At 34.2% G+C, this 19,431-nt stretch overlaps 1 protein-coding gene across 3 annotated transcripts in view; it reads left to right on the plus strand.

Annotated features, from left to right (window-relative positions):
- The first annotated feature begins 6,007 nt into the window (after positions 1-6,007).
- LOC126272199 (proton-coupled folate transporter-like) overlaps positions 6,008-19,431 on the plus strand; it is a 236,990-nt gene continuing 223,566 nt past the window's right edge. The window contains exons 1-4 of one of the 3 annotated variants that reach the window (XM_049974878.1): positions 6,192-6,267; positions 6,378-7,364; positions 7,447-7,548; positions 8,074-8,211. In XM_049974878.1, coding sequence (XP_049830835.1) covers positions 6,413-7,364; positions 7,447-7,548; positions 8,074-8,211 — 1,192 coding nt within the window. In that variant the 5' untranslated portion in view covers positions 6,192-6,267; positions 6,378-6,412. Of the gene's footprint in view, positions 6,268-6,377; positions 7,365-7,446; positions 7,549-8,073; positions 8,212-19,431 lie in introns of all 3 variants that reach the window. The other 2 variants (XM_049974879.1, XM_049974880.1) reach the window with 2 other exon arrangements.

A 19,431-nucleotide genomic window follows, 5' to 3' on the forward strand; every position in this document is an offset into this window, starting at 1 on the left:
ATTGCAATACAGGATCAAACAATGAACACCAGATATTACAGCAAGCATATTATTAAAGATCCCAATACAACAACAGATAAATGCAGACTTTGCAAACAACAAATAGAAGCAGTAGATCACATCACAAGCGGATGTACAATACTAGCAAATACAGAATACACCAGAAGACATGACAATGAAGCAAAAATAATACATCAACAACTTGCCATACAACATAAACTAATAAAACAATATGTTCCCACATACAAGTATGCACACAAAATGTACTGGGGAATGATGAATACAAATTATACTGGAACAGAACCATTATAACAGATAAAACAACACCACATAACAAACCTGACATCATACTCACCAATAAAAAGAAGAAATTAACACAACTAATCGAAATATCCATACCCAATACAAAAAATATACAGAAGAAAACAGGAGAAAAAATTGAAAAATACATCCAACTGGCTTAGGAAGTCAAGGACATGTGGGATCAGGATAAAGTTGACATTATACCAATTATACTATCAACTACAGGAGTCATACCACACAATATCCACCAATACATCAACGCAATACAGCTACATCAAAATGTATATATACAACTACAGAAATCTGTAATTATTGATACATGTTCAATTACCCGAAAGTTCCTAAATGCAATGTAACATATACCGTACAGTTAAAAGGTTGTCACGCTTGATCAAGGTTCAGATTCAGATTCTTTATTGGTCATTCAGCATTATTACATCCAATAGACTTTGTCAGTTCACTTAAACTATTAATTTTAGAAAATAAATTTTTACATATTTAAGTTGATATTGGGCATTTCTAAAAATTCTTCTAATGAATGGTTAACAAGATATTATGAACATTCTTTAAATAATTTGTCAGGCTTGATTGACCCATTTTTAGACAATTTGTTATATATTTTGATTGCCATATTCTTATGACTGTTGTTAGTTTTAGTTAATGTATTTTGTGGCAACAGCAGAGAAGTACAGGTTCTTGTATAGTAGTCATGCCTTTGATTTGTTACATTTAAATTAGGTAGTTCAGCAAGCATATAGTTAACACTGTCAAGAATATATAAATTAATAACTGTTAAAATTCTATATTTAATGAACAATGGTTTACAATGTGTTCTATTAGCTACCTTATCCATTACTCTGATTGCTTTCTTCTGGATCACAATAATTTCATTCATTTTTCTGCTGTTTCCCCAGAGTATTAACCCATACCTTAGAACAGATTGAAAAAGTATGCTGTCCTTACATACTCAAATGTCACACAACACGCCAGTCTCTTCAACAAATATATAAATCTTGACAACCTAACCACTATGTGATCAACATAAGAGTTCCATGTTAGACTGTTGTCAAGTATGATATGTAAAAACTTTGCCTTTTGTTTTTCTATTTTTGTAGTCTTTGACTGAACCACATATTCTGGGTCTTTTCCTCATTTAATAGCAGACCATTGGCATTAAAGCAAGATGTTGCAGTTTCTTTTTCCAATTTCATATCACTTACAAGGTTATCAAGTACATGGTTTACAGACAGAAAAGTTGTGTCATCTGTATACATGTATGTCTTTACATCTATATTTCCTGGTAAGTCATTTATGTGTACAAGGAAAAGAAGTGGTCCCAATTTAGAAACCTGTGGCACTCCATGTTGAACCTTGAGTGTGTTTGACAGATGACTTTCTGAACTCACCACCTGTTTCCTTTTATCGAGGTATGATGTGATGAGTTTTAAACTTTTATCACATATTCCATAGTATTCAAGTTTAGAGAGCAAAAGTGAGTGGTCAACTCAGTCAAAAGCTTTGCTCAGTTCACATAAGGTTACCTGTGTGTGCGCATGGCCCTGAAATGCTGCTAGAATGTCTCTGTCTAAGAGCTTTATGGCATGTATAGCTGACCTTCCTTTTTTGTAACCAAACTGTGATGCACTTAACACACCATTTAGTTCTAGGTACTCATACATCTGCTGATATATTATGCCTTCAAAGACTTTTCCCAGTACTGGAATTAGTGAAATTGCTCTGTAGTTTAGAGGATCTGATTTGACACCCTTCCTAAAGACTAGAGTTACCTTGGATAATTTGAGAGGATCAGGAAAAAACCCTTCTTTGAGACACAGGTTTATAGAACATGTTAACGGTGCTGCAATGTAATGTATGATTTCTTTCTATAGATTGTTTGACATATTAAAAACATCAGTACTGTATGAATTTTTCATTTCTTTGACTATTTTAAGAACTTTATGTTGGTGTACCTCTTTAAAGTGTTTCAATGATGACCTGGCCCTATTATGATTTAGGTTTGCTCTCATAAGATAATCTGTACATGTTACATTGGGTTTACTGATCAACTTTTTGATATCATCAGCACAGCTTACAAAATATTTATTGAATGTATCTGCTGTTGTTGGGACTGTCTTGTCAAAGTTTCTGATTTCACCTTTAATAATATTAATTACTGACCAGGCTGTTTTGCATTGGTTTTTACTATTTTTATGAGATTTGTGTTGTATCTTTGTTTTGCCAATTGCAACTCTTTCGTATACAGTTTCTTAGTGATTTTTTCAAGATCCTTAATTTCATTAGAATTATTTACTTTGGCAAGGCACTTCAACAGCAGTAGCTTATTTTTTATATTTTCCATTTCTTTGGTGTACCAAAATTTACCCTTCCTTGTTTTATGGTATTTATTTTGAACAAGATGGGCTTGTAAAGTACCTGTTAAGTAATTGTGGGATGTTTCGTAAACTGTTTGGGCAATGGAATCACAGTTTTGAAATAATTTGTCTCAGTTTGTTATGCTCAGCTGTGTGTTAGTTTTATGAGATTGTGTTTTGTTAATATTAAGGTATTACATTTTGTTAACTTTTGTGCAGCCTTGCTCTCATCCCCTTTTATAAAATGTCTTAACTATACTGTTAACATGGAGAGTTCTGAAAAAACAATTTCCTTTACCTTGGTGGAGTACATATCATGAGCACAGTTGACAAAAGCATTATCCAAGCACATTTGTAGTCTTGTTGGTTCTGAATTTACATGATGGAAGTTGTACTGCTTTAGCATATTCAGTAACTTATTTACACTGGGTTTGTTACATATTACATCAAAGTTTGAATTAAAGTCTCCCCAAATTACAGTTACATACTGTTTCCATTTCGTTATGTAGCAGAGTACACTGTCTAAATTATCTACAAAAGTTTTATCATCTGATTCAGGGGAATGGTAGATACATACTATGATAAGTTTCATTATATCACATATGATCCCAGTAATTTCAAAGTGTTTCTCTACACATGCCCAACTAAGATCTAGTGCTCTACACTCTATTTCATTTGAAACATAGATAACAGTACCACCATTACGGTACTGAGATCTGCAAAAACTGTTTCCATGTTTATAACCTTCTGGTACATAGTATTGTATTTGTTCTGTTTTAACCAAATGTTCTGATAGACATAAGAAAGAATACTTATTCTGTGGCAATGACTCCTCCAGAATTTCAACTTTATTTTCAAGACTCTGAATGTTTAAAAATATGATGATGTTGTGACTTATCTGTGATTTAGCAGGCTGGTTTTTCACATTTTTCTTTTCTTCTTGGCTTGAAACCATAAAAAATTATCACTGAATGACACAGATATATTTTTCCTTTGGCTCATCCTTAAGCATTGCTGTGTTGCTGCTCCAGTTGTTGTTGGTTCTACTACTGCTGCTGCTGTTCTTGTTGCTGCTTCTGATGATAATGATGGTGCTGCTGTTTCACTTATTTCTGGTGTTTGTTGTTCCACAACTGCTGTTCCTTTCTGTAAATTATTAACATTTGGAGTGTTCACTTGCATTAATAAAATTTCACATTTGTCTTGGAGATGTGTAGCTTCACTGACAGCAGATTTCACATTTGAGTCTACAGGTAACACACACTTCCTGTCCATGAGAGGTATGACTTTTGTATCATCACACTGCACATTTGAGATTTTATTTACTAGTTCTAAAATTTTTGTTATTGTTACCTTTTTTCCAAGTACATTTAGATGAGAACCATTTTTAACCAGACATAATGTCTGAGAAAGGAAAGAAATAATAATAATAATCTTTATTTGTGTATATTAACTTATAGTCTTGTCCATCACAACTTTTGGTGCATTTATGACAATGATATCTTGCTATACCTATAATTAATTTATACATCAAATAGCACATTGTCTACTCTTATATAAACATTTACTACCATTAATTTAATGCAATATATAAAAGTAGAGCTCTCTGTATTGCAGGTCTGAAGTCTGTCAGTGAGTATAAACATCTTTCAGTTAACAGCTGTTGCATTTTCCTATGGAGTTGCTTTATATTATTTGGCAACTTATTTTAGAATTTTCTTCTAGTTTTGATGTGGCTGTGATCTGTAGCTCTTTTATTAATCAGTATCCTATGATAGTCACATCACTTTAATATATTATAATTATGGATGTTTCTGTTCTTTACAGTTATTTCATCATTCTCTTTTACAAATATTGTAGTCTTAAGGATATACAATTAATATACAATCAGTAAATTATAATTTTTGAAGTAGTCCCTACAGGACTGGTATTTTTTATATTAGCAGTTAATCTGTCAGCTCTCTTTTGAAGCCTGTGTGAATATGCCAATTGCACAATGCACTTTTCACCTGTATAAGGCATTGCTTTTGACAAAGCCCATGTATTATGTGCTATATATTCTCCATCATAATGCTGATATAGCATGAGTGATAAACTTATAATGGAATATGATTTATAGTCAAAACAGGACCAGAAAATGACAGTTTCAATTGTCAACACTCATCAACAATAATAATTATTAATTGATGTGAGCCTGAATATAAAAAGTTTTCAAGTTAACTGTAGGTTGCTCCTTCCACTTTCTCTATATGAGAAATTTCAGTCAGATTGTGTTGAAAGTTAACATTCATACATTCAGCAGACAGTGCCGAGGAATTAACAGGCTTTCTCACTGTGAAATAACATGTTATCATTAGGCTATATTTAAAATTTAAAAAAACTCTTACAATGTATGGTATCAGGAAACACCTCTCACGCAGGAAGCGTAGCAAAAGCTGAGATGGAAGACTAATTGTTGATGGAAAATTGAAACTTTTGTTAGATAAATTATTTCAACTTAAAAAACAGCATTTTTCACTGCTGCCTCACTGATCTCTTTCCTATATTGTATCACATCTTGCCCATCCTGCACATAGCTGTTATGCTAACAACCAATACTTGTGCAAGGTATAATGACATCTGAGTCATTTAACATTGTAGAATATTTCTTTCTTCCTGACAAAAGGAGTATTCTCTCTCCCACATGTCACCTTGCTTTACTGTTGTCACTCACAGATGTATGTATAATATTGTGATAGAGTTGCATAGATATTAACTGTCACAAACAAAACTGCGGAAAATGTCCCCAATGCTCTGCCAGTGTTAAATGTGTTATATTCAGAACAGAAACATGCAATTTACTTGTTTTTAGATTCATGCCATCGACATACCTCTGTGTATTGTGATATCTCTGAATGAAAAAATACTTTCTATGGAAATCTTTGCACACATGACTGCCCACAAATAAGCTGTCATTGTCTTGAACAGTAGTAGTAGTGACCATGTCAGTAGATAACTCTAAAGATTTCCATAGGCTGAACATTTTAATATTTGCTTGGTATTACCCTCTCCCCCCTCCCCCCTCCTCCTCCACCCCCCCCCTCCAATCCCATTCAGCCCCACACCACTAGTTAATAATTTGCCCTTATGCTTAATTAGTTTATTTTTATGTGCAATCTTGAGGTATTTATTTGTAAATGAGAAGTACTCTTGTACACCATACATGATACAGAACACTTAGCAGCTACATCTGTCATGGAGTTACCATGTTAATACTGCTAGTGCAAAGTCTTAACACCTGAGATATGCTGCAGCTTTAAGAGCCAAGACTTAAAAAAAAAAGGAAAATAACCACCTCATCAGAAGTGATGTAACAACTTTCTATTCCCCTCAAGGACATGACAATTTGGGTAGCCACTTCACTAGACCAGCCATTACTGTTAAAGGTCAAGGGTCAGCATCAAGGCATTTCCCTTATATTGTACCTTACAAAGCTCATCTACTTTTTTATTTCTTTTTTCTTGAGAGAACCTGTTCCAAAGCTTCAGAGACTCATCACTGCTTCTCACAGAGTAGTCATCTGTTAGTATTCCTTGTATACAGCCTATGCTTGGTAAGTCAATTTTCTATTCTTTTAAAGACCTCTTATACAGATTTTAGTTTCTTAAGCAATGTTTACCCCAATGAATAAATTTTGTGACCATTTGTTATATTTTTTCTCAGACTGTTCTATAACATAAGGTGTCTCTTGTGATTCAATGGCAGTGGAAAATGTTTGCTCTGAAAATGAAGAAAAGGAGGAAATCAACTCTGAGCATAATGTCCAGTCAATACAGAGTCCTCCAAATATGACAGTCAAACAGAAACTTAGTTATATTTTCAGTAATATTACTGTGGAACCATTACTAGTGTTATATTTGCTTCCTATGTCTTTTATTTCGTTGTCAGTTGACAACTTCAATCTGGAAAAAGCATGTCATGTGAATTTAAATTACAGTAGTACTGTTTGTAATGCTCTTACTTTACGTAATATTAGCTTTTATCAAGAAGAAGATAATGAAGCACAACGTTTAGTTGCTAAAATGGCCACATGGAGAAATGCTTTACGATCATCATTTCCAGCTGTATTAATTATATTTGTAGGATCATGGAGTGATCGACGTGCCAGGAGAAAACCTTTATTGTTACTGCCTCTGGTTGGAGAACTGCTCTCATGCATAGGTCTGTTACTATGTATGTACTTTTTTTTTGAGTGGCCCTTGGAAGTTGCTGGTATAATGCAGGCATTATTTCCTGCACTTACAGGCAGCTCAATGTTAATGATAATGGCAGTTTTCAGTTACATAGGTGATGTTACATCAATAGAAATGAGAACATTCCGTATGGGGATTGTGAACATTTTAGTATTTTTGTGTGTGCCAGTTGGAACATTATTAAGTGGAGTGCTTTTAAAAGTAATTGGTTTCTATGGGATGTTTTCTGCAGCAGCTCTTTCATACACTATTGGAATTTTTTATGGACTCTTCTTCCTTAAGGAAGGAAGAGAACCAATTGCTAGACCAAAAGGTACTAGCTTTTTTAAAGACTTTTTTGACTGGCGTCATGTTGTTCAGACAGTTTCAGTGGCAGTAAGAAAACGAGATGGGACACAGAGATTACGAATTTTGTTATTGCTGTCACTTTTCATTGCTGTTCTTGGACCAAGTTACGGTAAGCTGAAAGTACCCACAATTTATTTTATGATTACAGATTTATTGTTATCAGTTAAAATAATACGATTATTTTGTTACAGGGGAGGCAACTGTTGTGTATTTATTTGTGAGAAATCGGTTTGGTTGGGATGAAGTGGATGCAAGCTACTTTTCAGCATATGCTGAATTTATTAACTTTGTTGGTTTGTATTTAAATTGGTTATTTGATTAAGGTCTTGCCTGAAGAGTTTTGCTTGAAACAAACAATGATAATCATTAGTTTTTTTAATAAGAGATATACAATAAAATATCATAAAATTGGGTTAATGTGTAAAGCTCAGTGTCTCAGTCATAATTTATTAGTTGCATGTTTATAGCCAGCTGCTCTAATGACTGCCTCCAGGTTGATACAAAATTCCAGAGATCCAATTATTTCTGCAAAGCAAAAACTTGTTATCAATATGAATAAAGGAGCATGTGACCAAGATATTGTTTTTTATAATCTTACCTGGTACAAAGATAATCATTCTCCTCTGCAAATCCAAAGGGCTCCATGAATATTGAGAGTAACTGTTTTGCTCATTAGTGTATGGTATAACTGTAAATAAACCAACAGTAATGTTGCCACTAAAACTGAATATATAGTTTCACAGTTGTTATCAAAAGCAATATCTTCTATTAATTTAGATGTACATGTTCCTTATTAACAAAAAATACTTTATTTTCAGGGACCCTTATCTTGATCAGCCTGTTCAGCAGGACCCTAAAACTAGATGATTCCTTAATTGGCATCATAAGCTGCATAAGTAAAATTCTTGCCAGCTTTGTGTATGCATTTAGCATACAAGTATGGATGTTCTATTTAGGTAAGAGGCACATATTTCCAACCTAGGACATATCACGTCATTAATGATTGATGGCGCAGTGACAATTAACCTTCATTATGGGCTTTGGTGATGTGCATAAGCTTAAGATTCCTATATTAAAATATTTGAAACGGACAGTCCTGAGATTCAGCTAGTTCTGTATCCAACACTTTAAGCAAAACTCAGTAAGTCTCTTCTTCCATGCCACTGAAACCTTAAATTTTTGTGCGAAGCTTGGGAACTCCAATCAGCCCACCAATCCAATGATTTTAACACTATTATTTAGTAGATGTGATTTTTCTGGGAGATAATTGATTTATGCAGGTACTGTGATGAAGAGGATTTGGCAGCCATATGTGTCTTAGAACAGGGTTGAAGGAGGTCCTCCTACCTCCCTATGACCACCACCACCGTCATCACCACAACCACCAGCATCACCACCACCACTAGCCCACCACCCACCCCTCTCCCTCCTCATTAATTCGGAACAAACTCTTCTTAAACACACTGTTCAATAGAAAATGATTTTTATTGACAACAAAAAGTACCATTAATGAATAAATCTATGGAAAGAGAGTGCAAGAATTCCAAATTTTTGAAGTGCCTGTACAGTAATTCATTTTACACAGTCTTCGCACTGCTCACATTTTCTAAAGTGTCACTTTCTTTTATTTAGATACATTCCCCAAGCAGAAAACTGAATATGTTAATAGGTAGTCAATATATGGGGGGAAAGTCCGCTAATTAATCTTCAATTTGATGCAGTGTGAAATTTTTCTAAGTGCAAAACATGTTGAACAGATCTAAGTTTATCCATGTATTGGTTTCAATTTAACTTGCTGACCTACCAGGGCCCATATAATTTTATACACAATGCTACATTTAATGTAAGAAGAAGAGTGGATCAGCAAATCAATTGTAATTTTTTTTTAGTCACCTTAATGTAAGTGAGATTAAAATAAACTATTTGCTATGAAGCAGTTATAATTTGCTGTTTATGGTATGGTTGCATTTGGGGCCTTATTCATAAGCAAACATTGTGCATTTTGAACAGCATTTTAAAATCATTGGAAATTCCATTATGTCAAGGGGGAACAGGAACAGACCCAATCCCAAATGTTATGGTATTTAGGAGAAAAATTGTGAGAAATTACTAGTATTATTTTTGAAGTATCTTCCTTTCAAATTTATTCATTGTTATGCTCTTCTTCATACTGAAAGTACAGAATTAAATAATAGTACAGGATTAAATAATAGTACAGGATTAAATAGTACAGGATTAAATAATAATAAGCATTTACTGTGTGAACTTATACAAAATATCATCTGCGTCAATATCTCATAGAAGCTAAAATCAATCACATAATTTTACAAAATGTTTTCTTTTATACGTTGTTGATAAATGATTTTTCCTGAATAACCTTAATCCCTACAAAGTCCACATGGAGCTGAAACATCTGTGCTGTATTTTCTGTGTCATAAAGGCATCTGCTGGAAAAATCTAAGAGCTGTACACTGCCCAAGTAGTACCACGAACAGAATAATAATACAACACAAAGAATGTGTGGATCTGTGTGCTAACATTAACAAGAGACACAATTATTTATTTATATATGAAGACTGCCCATTCTGACCATACACACAAGAATAACTGATAGAAATTAATTATATAAATTTTGTCTCTGCTGATTTGCAGGACATATACTTTGTCTTTCTTAACAGCATATGGTAAAAACTTCATAAATGTTGATAGTTCAACATAATTGATACCTAGCTGGTAAAATTCTTCTCCGTCATTTCTCATGGTTGACGTCTAGAGGTCTTCTCATTTTCCTGTAGAATATTGATGAAATATTTGGATTTGAAAGGGTTCACAGCTTTGATCTTGTTGTGTCATTTCTAATCTAAACAATGAACACATTTCAGTTTTCACTTTGTTGATATATTCTTGAAATCGTTTCACAGATTTTAAATAACACTTTTACTTTGTGGTTCATAATTATAAAAAGATACTTTTGGGCATTGTTACATAGACATAATGGGTAACACAAAACAAACTTTGATCCCACACAGCCATACACAACCCCTCTCCACAGACTACTCCACTGTCACCAAATTACTTTACCCATCGCCAAATTACTTTACCCAATGAGAGTCCATAGATTGTTAAGTATAAAGATAACAACACATTGGATATATAACTCTCTGACACTTATGTTCATCAAAATAATCAAGACAATTTTTTTATAAGAAATGTTTGCAAAATTTATGACATTTAATGAAAGACTATCACTAAATCTGTGAAAGAAATTTTGTATTGGAAATTACACATGGTACATATAACATGATGTATATTGTCAGTGACTTCCTTTGTGGTGACCTCAAATGGATGGTGTAATGAAAATGTTCTGACTAGATCACCATAAAGGAAGTCACTGGCAATGCCCATGATATGGTAATGCAACACCACCAAATACAAATTTGTGAAGTTTTTGAGACTTTAGGCATCTCAGCTGAGCAAGTGCATAACAACCTGTATGGGGAATTAGATATGAAGGAGCTGTATATGAGATTGGTGCCACAATTGCTCACAGTTGACCAAAAGTGCATCTGGCACAATATTTCAACATAATGTGTGGTGATGTTTAATCGTGACTGTTGATGAAACCTTAAACCACGATTACACAGCAAACAATCGACTAAAGCTGCTGAAAGTGCATTGAATAAGGCAAGGCTGGTAGAGTGTTTGCCACAATTTTTTTGGGATTCCTAAGGAATAATCCTAAAAAATTACTTGGAAGAAGGCAGAACCATAACTAACCTGTTATGCTTCATTGTTAGATCATTTTAAACTTGTGTTGCCTGAAAGAAGATCAAGGTTGCTATGCAAAAAATGCTTTTTTCACCAGGATAGTGCACCATTCCATACATTAGTGATACAAATGTTGAAAGAGCATGAATTAGGCTTTGACTTGGTTCCTCATTCACCATTTTCACCAGACTTAGCCTCAAGTGATATCTTCCTTGAAACGCACCGATAGTGTTACTGCCTACCATGCAAGGGGGCCTGGGCTCAATTCCCAGCAGGGGACTGGGTGTTGTGTGTCCTTTGTCATCACTTTCATCATGATTGACATGCAAGTCACAGAAATGGTCAACTAAAAATACTTGCAATATGGTGGCCATACCCTGAAGAGGATATCCCAGCCAATGAATGCCATACTATCATTCCATTTTTACTTCATTCATGTGTGGTACCCATCTCTTGCCCCTGCCTCACTTTCAGTTTACTCTTCTTTGTTGTAGCAGAGACTAGGACTCAAATTGTGAAGGAATGTATTTAAGAAAGAGCTAAATTTTTATCAACAACACTTTATAAATCTCTTTCTAATGTTTTTCCTGTAATTTATTTTTCAACATTGTAACTTAAGTCATTAGTTGTGTTTCTTTTCCATACCATTTTATTGTCTGCATCTAAGAAATTGACATATTCTATTAACATTACTTCACCACTGTTGTCACAAAAACTATTTGATATCAGATTTGTATGTCTTTTAGTTCCTAGAAAAAGCCTTCAGTCTCTGTGTCACTGTGACCTCCAATCTGTGAAAAATTTATATCAAGCAGTAATTCAGACCTGGAAACTAACAATTCTAGTCATCATCGATTGATATTACACGTAAAAAACAATATTGAAGCTTCCATCCATAATTACTCTCCAAAATCTGTTTGTGTTCATACATTACAAACAATAATGCTCCATTCACATATGGAGGATGGGAAGCATTATTGCTTAAATGCCTCTGCATGTTATAATTCGTCTAATCTTTTCTTCATGGTCCCTACAGGGGGTTGTAATACAATCATAAATTCATCACTTAAAGTTTGATTGCTACTTTGTAAATACATTTTCACAAGTAGTTTGCATCAATTTTGAATAATCTGCCAGTTCAGTTTTTTCAACATCACCATGATGCTGTCTCCTGAGTCAAGCGAACCTGTGACCATATTCCGTCATTTTTCAAGAGTGCATCTGCGATATTACTAACTTGCATAAGATTTAATAATATCCAAGATGCACCCAAAAAATGATGGAATATTTCATCCACCAGGAAAACTTCAAGGAAAAAACCTGTGACCACTTCTGCTACCCTTCTCTGTCTATGTTCAATAGCCCCTGTTAATTCTATTTGGTACAAGACCCACTTGGTTGAGTAATATTCTAGAATGGGTTATGTATATGTTTCTTAAGCAATCTCTTTTGTAGGCTGACTGTATTTCTGGGTATTCTACCAATAAACCAAAGTCTGCCACCTTCTTTATTTATGACTGGGCCTGTGTAGTTGTTCCAGTTAATATCCTACAAATTGTTATACTCTGGTATTTGTGTGAGATAACTGATTCCAAGTGTGACTCATTGATATTGCAATCATAGGATATCATATTTCTTCATTTTATGAAGTGCTAAATTCTACATTTCCAAACATTTGTAGCAATTTGCCAATTTTTGCATCAAGATATGTCTGAATATTTGTGTAGCTTTTTTCAGGCAATTTTCATCGCAAGTAATTACCTCATCTGTGGAGATCATGAGGTTACAATTAATATTGTCTACCAGGACATTAATATACATCAAGAAAAGCAAGGTTCCCAACACATTTCTTTTGCACATACGTGAAAGAACTTCTATTTCTGTTGATAGATCTCCATCTGTGATAATACACTGTACATACTGGCCAAGAAATCTTTAATCCAGTCACAAATTTTGTTTGGTAACCCTTGTGATCAGACTCTTGATAATAAGCATAGGTGTGGTATTGAGTCAAATGCATTTTGGAAATCAAGAAATAATTTATGTACCTAACTGCCTTGATACATGGCTTTCAGAATGTCATGTCAGAAAAGTGTAAGTTGGATTTCACATGATCAGTGTTTTCAGAATCCATGCTGGTTGGCATGGAGATCATTCTGTTCAAGATACATCATTACATTTGAACTCAGAATGTTCTAAGAACCTACAAAAATGTATGCCAAGGGTTTCTAATGGCTTTTTTTACAAATACTTCTGCTACACATTTTGTAAGCTATTGTGACTTGTGCTTTCTCCCAAACCATGAACACATGTTTTGCTCAATGTATGAACGGTATATTTTCTTTTAATCCTATCCGCATCTCTCTCCAATTACTTGATAGAATTTATAATAGTTGTTACTGGTGATCTGGAAACTTTAAATCCTCTTATTAGTTTGAATGCATACTGCTCCAATCTCAGTGCACAACAATCAAAGAAGCTGTTCAACAAAACTCTCACACTTGAATCATCTGAGATGTACACTGTATTTTTTTTTACTTATAATCATTCCCCTTTCCCCTTTTCTGGTTCTAGTATGATACTGGTACTAGCTTATTTTATGTATCCAGATGTTTGTGTTACATTTAAGTTATTTTCAAGTGGTATTTTGATTAGAACTAAAAAAAACCTTTTTCAGACCATTCTTTTTATTTATTAATCTTCTATATGTTTTCATGAAATACATATTTTTTTACATATCCATGGTTTTTTCCAAACTGCAGGATTTTCTTTATAACTAACTTCATATATTTTTTAAAATGTTATTTCAACCTTTCTCTTTTGATTTTGGTAATGCATTAGACTTTATGGTCCTGGTCATGAGTAACTTTTTGCACTATACAATTCATTTACAGTTTGTGGAATGAAGATAACAAATCACTCAACAGCTGAGATGCTGAGTTGATTGTAAACCCATAAATAAGACTGAGGAAGTTGCTACCTTTCTGATAAATTCTGTTTGAGAGCTATAGGATACACTCATATAGACACACACACATTTATTACTGCATTGTTTGAGTTGATTAAATTATGCCAGAACTGCAGATGACTGGGATGAGGGGCTGTGTGGGATGAAGTGGAAAGAAAGAGGGTGCATAAAGAAAGATAACTGATGTTTGACAGAGAGATTCAGCAGGTGCATGTCACTTGAAATGCCACTGGTAAGCAGGCCCTAATCCTAGGCAGGGAAAGTCGAGTTTGGCACATAACAATGTGGAGGAGTAGAGTAGGAGACTATGGAGTTGAGTGTATGAGTGCATTTGTGTTTCAAGGAGCAGGGGTAGCAATGAATGTAGGGGAGGGCATTGCAGAGATTGAACCCAGGATGATTACAGAGTCAAAGGTTGTGTTCTAAGGACACTTCCCATGTATGTGATTCCAAGAGATTTCTGCCAGAACAGTTACAGAATTGAAATATGTGTTTCTAAGGACAGTTTCCATCTATGTAATTCCAAGAAGTTGGTGTTGGGAAGAAGGATCCTGATAGCAGGTATGAAGCATCCACTGAAATCAAATGTGCTATGGTCAGTAGCAAGGTCCATTACTGCGGATAGTCAACTCTGCTCTATGACACAGTTTAGTGGTGGGCATTCATTCAGCTGGACAACTTATTTGTGGTCATGCCCACATAAAATTATTCTTGTACAACAGGATAAGCTTGTGACTGTTGTGGTGTCAGATGTTGTAATCTTACCCCTCCTTCACATCATTTGTTGATTGTCACTCACTTCAAAATTAACTCTTTTTAATAAGCATTGAGAGGAGTAAGATGTACAATAAAATTTTATACTTACCATTTTTTCTTGTAGTTGGCACCAGTTCTTCATGTCTTTGTGTGAATTCTTGAAGCAGAATTTTTATTTTATTTTATAGGTTCTTGCAGCTCCAATTGACATGATAATGCTGAAGTAAGCCTGCTCCACCATTTCTGTTTCAGAATTTTTTTGTATCGTATTTTTCTATATCACACTGACTTTACAATTACTACTTTAAAATCAGAAATCACATTGTTATTACCAAAATCAAAAACATGTCTGATCACAATGGAAACATGCCCACTACTATTGATTCTGTGGTACTAACAATATTCCAAATAGTTCACGAACTACCTTGGCAAGCGACTTTCTATTAATGTATATCATTATTTTATAAATGTAATTGTAACTTACAGTTTCACAGTCTCCAATTCTTTCATATGTTCCAGGAACTCCTTGCGTGAGACTACTAAAATGTTCCATCATCATTCTTTGGCATCTGTGTCCTTACTGTTTCTTGTCCAATCACGCTAGTTTTTTTATTACTACAGGGTCAGTTTTCACCCACAATCCAAAAAAGCATCTACTGACTGACCTATAACATTATGTTTCGATAATAACCTGCTGTCTGCACAAATGCGCATCCTTTTAATAGTCTTGCCTGTTATGATAGCTCTATGTTCTTACAATTCAATAAACAGATTTTAAAATAAAAGCCTTAATACTAACAAATAGTAGAATGACACAATTAGAAAAATTAATGTTTTTAAATAATAAGTCCAATTATTTGTATAGCTAACTTTGATGCAGTATGATCTGAAGTTGGCCTCTTTCAATCTTGAGGCTTCAGTATTGACACTTCACATGGGTTTCACAATGTACTGAAACTGGAAATACCAAAATCATACGACTCAGAGGAACAAATTTCTGTTATAAGTTTCACCCAGTTTTGTGCTCAGAAAAATTAAGAATGACACTGGAAAGCTAGGTTAAAGAATGGAAACTCCATTTTACTTAATGTGCAGAACCTACCATCCAGAGGCTGGGTTTTATACGGCTACTAAATAGAAAGATATACTAATTTTTCCTTATATACCTCTTACTTAGAATCCCTTACATATGATCATCTGTCTCAAACCTTCTCAAGTCGTTTTATCTCCAGTCATCCTTTAACTTCTCTCCCCATTAAACTGAAATTAAATTATTATGACTGAATTATATGTGGTTACTTGAATGGAAATTTCTGTGTGAGAGGAGTTGCTTCCGCAATATTCTAAAAATAACTATCTCCCATACTCCCAGGTATTAATTTAATTCCTGTTTGAATTGCCAAGTCTATAAAGCAGAATGATTAATGGTATGTGAATGTCACTTACACTTCATAACTATACTCTGTTTGCCTCTCGATATCAAAGTCAGGACTGGAATAAAATTTTTGTGGCTCTGCATAATTCTGGTGATTATTGATTCTTAAAATAGTCAGAGGCACAATCATAAGCCATGGCCAAGCTGTCTTGGATGCTATGATGTGCTCACTCTGCAGCACGGGAATCAGTGTTCAAGTTGTGTGTTAATTACAATAAAAGTACAGAAACTAATCTCTCAAAATAGCGCATAAACAACCATGGGGCAGGCTTTATTGATTTCCCAGGATGCAAGGTTCCCTATGAGTTATGTCACACCAAATAATATTCTCAGGTATAAGCAAGGGAGAAATAAAAAAAAAAACTTTATTCATTTTGCCCTAAAAGAGAAAAAGTAAAAAGTAAAGTGTGATACTACAATCGTTACAACAGGTCAGCCTCTTCCAGTGTGGGGCCTGAGTGATATGCCCCTCCTTCCCAACTCTCCCAAACCTAAGCCTCTTTTCTTCCAGAGGAATGAGCTAACTGTTCTGAAACTTAAAATTTGTCTCTAAATGGTACTTGTGAGCCATTCTGCATCCTTGTGAGTATTCATCAGAACATACAAATATTTCAAGATGCTGTGTACATGAAACAAATCTTGCTTAACTTACAAATTGCCACTGCAAAAAAATTCTCAATCAGAATATTCATTTCTTAATACCATTCTCACTGCATACGTGTTTTCAAGTAACAATTACGTTGCATAGTAACAGATTACCATTATGCTCTCTTAATGTGTTAATTCAATATTGTCATAAATTTCTTTCCCATTGCAGCTTTGTTCTTTTCTTTTCTTGTACAAGTTTATTTTATGTTCTTCATCATATTTTTTCTGATATTTTATTTGCTGGCAGTTTGCCATGTTAAACCTCCTTCCCATCCACATACAGCCTGTTGTATCCAACATCTTGGACACTGAGGTGGCTTGTAATAATGCAGGTAATTAGAACACTCTGAATATGCAAAACTAAACTAAACTAAACTCTATCCAAACAGGTCTTGGAAGACCCAATGGTACTGATTAGATTAGATTAGATTAATACTTGTTCCATAGATCATGAATATGACACTTCGTAATGATGTGGAATGTGTCAGGTTAATAAAAGATGTCTGTACAAGATATTACATTACACAAAATATTGCATGACATAAATGTTTAAGTTGTTTTTTCCCCTCCCTTAATTTATATCTAAAAATTCAGCCAATGAGTAGAAGGAGTTGTCATCTAGAAATTCTTTTAATTTATTTTTAAATGTTGGTTGACTATCTGTCAGGCTTTTGATGCTGTTTGGTAGGTGACCAAAGACTTTTGTGGCAGCATAATTTACCCCTTTCTGTGCCAAAGTCAGATTTAACTCTGCTTAGTGATCATCCTTTCTCCTGGTGTTATAGTTATGCACACTGCTATTACTTTTGAACTGTGTTGGATTATTAACAACAAATTTCATAAGTGAATATATATACTGTGAGGTTACTGTGAGGATCCCTAGATCCTTAAATAGATGTCTGCAGGATGACCGTGGGTGGGCTCCAACAATTATTCTGATTACACGTTTTTGAGCAATGAATACTTTTCTACTCAACAATGAATTGCCCCAGAATATGACACCATACGAAAGCAGTGAATGAAAGTAGGCATAGTAAGCTAATTTACTGAGATTCTTATCACCAAAATTTGCAATAACCCTAATAGCATACATAACTGAACTCAGACGTTTCAGCAGACCATCAATGTGTTGCTTCCAGTTTAACCTCTCATCAATGGACACACCTAAAAATTTTCAAAATTCTACCTTAGCTACAGACTTCTGTTCAAAGTCTATATTTATTACTGGAGTTGTGCCATTTACTATATGGAACTGTATATACTGTGTTTTATCAAAATTTAACGAGAGCCCGTTTGCTGAGAACCACTTAATAATTTTGTGAAAAACATCATTTACAATTAAATCACTTAGTTCTTGGTTTTTGGATGTTATTACTATATCTGTATCATCAGCAAAAAGAACTAACTTTGCATCTTCATCAATGTGAAATGGTAAGTCATTAATGTATATCAAGAACAGTAAAGGACCTAAGACTGAACCCTGTGGGACCCCGTACTTGAAAGCCCCCCAGTTTGAGGAATCAGCTGTTGTTTTAACATTACATGAACCACTTATTTCAACTTTCTGCATTTTTCCAGTTACGTATGAATTAAACCATTTGTGCACTGCCCCCCTCAAACCATAATGATTTAGCTTATCTAAAAGAATTCCATGATTTACACAATCAAAGGCCTTTGAGAGATCACAATAAATACCAATGGGTGATGCCCGGTTATTCAGAGCAATTAATATTTGATCAGTGAAAGCGTATATAGCATTTTCTGTTGAAAAGCCTTTCTGAAAACCAAACTGACATTTTGTTAGTACTTTATTTTTACAAATATGGGAGGCTACTCTTGAATACATTACTTTCTCAAAATTTTTTGATAGAGCTGTCAGAAGAGAGATTGGGTGATAGTTGTTGACATCCAACATATCCCCCTTTTTATGCAATGGTTTTACAATGGCATATTTCAGTCTATCGCGGAAAACACACTGCTCCAAAGAGCTATTACGTACATGGCTGAGAATCCTATTTATCTGTGGGGAACAAGCTTTAAGTATCTTGCTAGAAATGCCATCAATTCCGTAATAGCTTTTACTTTTCATTGAGTTTATTATTTTACTGATTTCAGAGGGAGAGGTTGGTGGAAATACAGTTGTTTCAAACTGCACAGGTATGGCCTCTTCTATTAGAAGCCTTGCCGCTTCTAGTGAAGATCTAGATCCTATTTTCTCCACAATATTTAAAAATAAATGATTATTGAAAGTATTTTGAATTTCAGATTGTTTGTTAGTACACTTGTCATTCAGTTTTATGGCACTTAAGTCTTCCTGTGCTCTTGATTGCTCTGTTTCCCTTTCAATAATATTCCAAATTGCTTTAATTTTATTATCAGAGTTTCTGATCTCAGACATGATCCACATGCTTCTGGACTTTTTAATAACTTTTCTTAGTACCACACAATAGTTTTTATAATATTGAACAATTTCGGGGTCAGTACTCCCTCTTTCTGATAGATACAGTTCTCTTTTACAGTTGCAAGATATTCTTATTCCTTTAGTTTGCCAAGGTTTTTTATATGTTTTCTTGGAATTATGTTTAACCATTTTCTTGGGAA

The sequence above is a fragment of the Schistocerca gregaria genome, chromosome 5, assembly GCF_023897955.1.
Source record: "Schistocerca gregaria isolate iqSchGreg1 chromosome 5, iqSchGreg1.2, whole genome shotgun sequence".
Classification (NCBI taxonomy): domain Eukaryota; kingdom Metazoa; phylum Arthropoda; class Insecta; order Orthoptera; family Acrididae; genus Schistocerca; species Schistocerca gregaria.